At 37.0% G+C, this 5,318-nt stretch overlaps 2 protein-coding genes across 5 annotated transcripts in view; one reads left to right on the plus strand and one right to left on the minus strand.

Moving 5' to 3' along the window:
• The window catches only part of CUNH1orf112 (chromosome unknown C1orf112 homolog), a 54,295-nt gene that overhangs the window by 46,757 nt on the left and 2,220 nt on the right, over nucleotides 1–5,318 (minus strand). The gene's annotated exons all lie outside the window — the stretch shown is intronic.
• Mettl18 (methyltransferase like 18) lies at nucleotides 674–2,021 on the plus strand. Its single transcript, XM_004634828.2, has one exon. The coding sequence runs from the start codon at nucleotides 903–905 to the stop codon at nucleotides 2,019–2,021; it is 1,119 nt and encodes a 372-aa protein (XP_004634885.1). The 5' UTR covers nucleotides 674–902.

Consider the following 5,318-nt stretch of genomic DNA (forward strand, 5'->3'; position numbering starts at 1 on the left):
GGAAAGGATATTTGAAGTAAAATCATTTGGTTGAATTTACATACTTCTGCTCATACCTGTAAATGTTTATTTTAAAAGCAGTGTTCATTTACTAAACTATAATCTTGAACTTCTGTTTTGAGGCAGTGACAGAAAGAAATTTTAGAGGTTCAGGGAGCATATCCAGGACTGCTGAATAACGCCAAGTATTTAGGATGACCAATTTCAGAATCATGGGCTTTGTTCTAGTAGTCGTGGCAGTGACTGCTGTACTGTTGTTCTTTTTTTTTTTTCTCCAATACTAGGGATTGAACTCAGGACCTTCCACTTGCCATGCAAGCACTTATTCGACTGAGCCATCTCCCTGGCCCTTATTTTTGATTTATTTTTATAGTTTATTTTCTCCTCCAGTTTTTGAATTTAAGTTATGTGTATGAGTCCCCAAATCTCTCTTCCCATAGCTGTTTTAGAAAAAGCAGCTAGGTAGAGTAGGTAAAGGGTTTAGTATTTCATTTCAGTGAAATATGCCATTTTGCTTTAATCATCATTTTATTTTTTCTCTAGGGTCAAATGAAAGAAAATCAAATACCTCTTTAAAAAGTCTTCAAAGCCATGAGTGGTGGCACACATCTGTAATCCAGCATTCTCGAGTCTGAGGCAGGAAGATCCCTGCTTATTCAAGGCCAGCCTGGGCTACATAGTGAGTTCAAGACCAGCCTGGACTACAGAGCAAGACCCTGTCTCAAACAAACAAGAAAGTTTTTGGAAGTATCTCTAAATGTCTGTAGTGGTATATGAGCAGCTTAAGAGAAGTTGACTTCAGTGGGAATAATCGAGGCAAGTTTCTGTGTGTCATCAGATTTATTCAGAAGTTTGACAGAGTCTTTCTTTGAATTTAAGAATTGTGTACATTTAATAAGAAGATGAACTTTCAATTTAATTTCAATATAGAAGAAGAAGAAAATGAATTAACATGCCTTGAAGATGGAGCTTTGACTCTGGATCCCTCAAAAGGGTCATCAACCTCAAAAAGTCAAAAAGGAGGACAGAAAGAGAGGAAACAGTCTATGGAACAGTCTGACCTGCCTCCAGAGCACTTGTGGCAATGCAGGACAACGGGAAATGTAGAGCCCTCTCAAGATTATGACAGCCCAGTCAGTGCAGCCAATAGTGCAAGGGACTCGGACTCAAGGGAAAAGCAACCCTGCCTGGGAGCTGCCAAAGAACATGCTATTCCTAAAGATTTGAAGAAAGTGTTAGAAAATAAAGTCATAGAAATGTTACCAGATCTTCAACATGTTAACATACCAGTAGTGAAAACTGCCTGGTCAAAAAAAAACTTTCCTGAAGAAAACATAATTTCCAAAAGCTTGTCTTCTCACTCTGATCTGATTACAGGTGTTTATGAAGGAGGCTTAAAAATCTGGGAATGTACGTTTGATCTCTTGGCTTATTTCACAAAGGCCAAAGTAAAATTTGCTGGGAAAAAAGTGTTAGATCTTGGCTGTGGATCAGGATTGCTGGGTATAACTGCATTCAAGGGAGGGGCCAAAGAAATTCATTTTCAAGATTATAACAGTTTGGTGATTGATGAAGTGACTTTACCTAATGTAGTTGCTAATTGCACTTTGGAAGATAAGGAAAGTGATGTAAGTGAACCAGATGTGAAAAGATGCAGAAAGTCAGAAGGAGCACAAGAACTTTGTAAATGCCGGTTCTTTTCTGGAGAGTGGTCTGAGTTTTGTAAGCTTATATTAAGCAGTGAAAATCTCTTTGTAAAATATGACCTCATTCTTACCTCTGAAACCATTTATAATCCAGATTATTATACTACTTTGCACCAGACATTCCATAGACTATTGAGTAAAGGTGGGCGGGTTCTTTTGGCCAGCAAAGCACATTATTTTGGTGTTGGTGGAGGTGTTCATCTTTTTCAGAAGTTTGTAGAAGAAAGGGATGTATTTGAGACTAAGATACTAGAAATAATTGATGGAGGACTGAAGAGGTTCCTAATTGAAATGGCTTTTAAGTGCCCTAGTTAATATTCTCTAAATGTCCTAAATGAAATAAACAGAATGACCCAAAACTGATTTAGTTTTGCTCTTTGTGTTTGCATGAAATGATGACATTTGTTTTGTTTGATATTTCCACATAATAGGCCAACTCTGTTGACAGCCTTGTATTTTGTGGGAGGAAACCAAGTATCTTTGAGAATTCTATGAAATCTGAGTAATGTTTTGTAGGAAAGTTCTCCATCTTCATTTCTTTGACTTTTTTACAACCTTTGCCATTACATTAAAAAGTTTCCCAGGAAATCTTATCTAAAATTTGAATTTCTTCCCAATCTTTTGTCAGTTCCTTGTCCACAGGAAGTGCCTGGTCAGATTATTGAGAAGCAGAAACCATGATATACTTAGTAACACTAGATATCCTCAATACAGATAACTTCCTTTGTATGAAATTAAAGTTGAGTTCAGATAACCTTTAAAAGTGAGTGAGTTCATCATCTACAAAAGAAGTTGTTGAAGGGAAATACTTTTTCAGGGTAATGATTAGTTCTTTGCAAACAAAAGCTATATACAAAAGACAGTAATAATGAACACCTTGAAAACTAAAGTATTAGAAAAAGAAGTGGGCACTTTCCCCATTGTAGAAAAGGAAGAGTGGCCAATGGGTCTGTGACCTGCAATATGATAGATGCTATAATCCTTTTCCATCATGTTTACTAATAAAATGGAAAAAGTGGGGGTGAGGCTTGCCTTTGGCAGTATATGCCCCAAGGTTTTCCATTAAGAGTCAGAAGTGAGCAGTCTCACAAAGCCCCAAATTCCTTGCCATGCTGTTCTTGGGCTGTGATGATTGTATACAAAGACAGACTTTCCTCAAAGCAGCTTCAACCCCGTGTTAGAAGCACTGAGGATCAGGAGAGCAGGCACATTTCAGTCCTACTTGCCTCTTTAGCTCCTCTTCAGACCTATGCTTAATCTTACAGACTTCTGTAATCTACTTTCTGAAATGGGCATAAACTGATAACAACAGGAGAACATCCAGAGTACATCCTTCACCCAGGAGGAAAGGACTTTTTCTTTTTTTTAATCTTGTGATAATTTGGTGATCACAACACTCTTTTGATTGGTGGTGTCCAGTGTGGTGAAATAGAATAAGGTTTAAGTTATTGTACAACCAGTGAGAAAATGTTTGAGCTGGGAATTAAAGCTACAGAGATAATGCTGTTGGATCCTCTTCCCCATCTAGGAGTCTTAGAGGATCTTTGGCTGTCCCCACTGCACTGCACAGTTGTGAAAACCTCTATCACATAACCAATTAACCATGCAGTATGGATGTAGCTTTACCCATTTTTTTCTATTTTATTTTTTGTATTTTTACTTTATTTTATCGAGAAACAAATAGCAATAAGACAGTTTCAAAACTGATTAATAGGACAGTTTCAATAATTAATACATTGTACATTGTTATCTGCTTAGTGGTTATCCACAGTACAAGATGCAGACAGGATATCCTGTCCAAACACTTAGTATAAATCCCTCTTCTCATTGAATTGAGCGAAAGTATTTATTTTAATGAGAAAAAAGAAAATAGCAATGAAACAGTTTCAAAACAGGTTAATAAGACAGTTACAGTAATACATTGCATATTGTCTTCATAGTAGTTATTCACAGGACAAGATGCAGACATGATATCTTGACTGAATAATATTGGTACAAACCTTTATTCAAAGAAACTAAAGTAGGTGTATATCTATCATGTTTTCTGTATACATATTTTTTTCCACAACAAAATGGTCCTTTATTTACACTTTTGTGAAGTTAGTAACACTTGACACTGGTTGCCTAGCAACTGGTAGCTAACCTTAACCAGACAGAATGTGCATCTCAGAAGTGAGATAGCTTGTTTGCTTTAGGCACTGGGCCTAGTCCCACCTAGACATATTTGGTCAACTTCCTAGCTTCGTGGCTCCCTTTCTCATTTTGTTTTGTCAGAGATGGGTGTTACACCGCAGATAGAGAAATAGTATTTGGAGAAGTCTTTAAAGGACCTTTTCATACTTTAAGCCAGTCCAAAGATTGTAGGTACCAGAATTCAGCAAAATAACCCAATATAGTCCAATAGTCCATAATAATAGTGGGTTATCAGCAGAACTGGCAAATTTCAGAAGTTCACTTGAGTCTTTTATGGCTCAGCATATTAATATGGCATTATTTTTTAAGCCTCGTGGTTATACTTTTCTGCTGGATGGTTAAGACCAAGTTAAATCAAGACCTATATAACTAAAACTGTACCTTTTGTATCTTACAAGATCAGTCACATCCCTTCAGGATTTACCCTGGAATCATGTACAGTACCTTGTAGATCTTTTGTCAGTGTCAGCATCTGTATGAGTCACGGCCATTTCTTGACCAATTTGTTCTCTGTGAAAGCCTGAGAGAAATTTTTTCTCTCAAGGTGACTCTCCTTAGGCATACTCTACATCACTGATCACTTTCCTCTGTGGCCCCATAATCTCCTTGATCAGATAATCTTGGATACCACTGAGTTACAGAATGTCACAGCACAGGTTCTCTTATGTCCCAAGTCCTCCCTGACCTTGCAGGACTAGGGCCAAAATACTGGCTATCTTTGTAGCCCTCCTTTTTCTCTAATTTTTGGTCTGCAAACTTTAGGCATTAAACATCCAGAAGAGAGGCTTAATTATATTATTATCCTGTAGCAGGCAGTTGAGCTTAACATCACTCTCTGTCTGAATATCAAACGCCTTAGACATAGCATGGAACTGCTATTTTCCAACAACTATTGATATTCTAAACTTTAAATCCTTATAGAATGTGAAAAAAAACTAATACCTCTACACAGAAATTTAGAAACTAAACCATATACAACATTGTAGCAGGACAATCCTATGATGTTTTTCTTCTTGTCTTTTGTTTTCTTTTATTATCTTTTTTCTTTATAAACATTCACTTTAACCAAAGTATGGCAACAGTTTATATGACATTAGAAGCAGCATGCATTTAGAAGACCAAAGTAACTGTTATGGGTCAACTCTGCATAGGAACCAGATCAGCCAGATAGAGATTTCAATAGAGCCTTTTATTTACTGAGCTCAGGTCCATCAGCCACTTCTCTCGCAGGAGAAGGCTGATCGGCCCTGAACGTAGGTAGCAAGGGGGTATTTATAACAGAAATCACATCCAGTTTGGTAAGCAAACTTGTTATCTAGTACAGAACAACAGAAACTGCATTTATTGACACAGCTGCAAACTGTTTATAACTAAAAGGTCTTTTACAGCTTAGTGATAAGTGTATATTTTTTATAAAGT

Source organism: Octodon degus, unplaced genomic scaffold (genome assembly GCF_000260255.1).
Source record: "Octodon degus isolate 3935 unplaced genomic scaffold, OctDeg1.0 scaffold00066, whole genome shotgun sequence".
NCBI lineage: Eukaryota > Metazoa > Chordata > Mammalia > Rodentia > Octodontidae > Octodon > Octodon degus.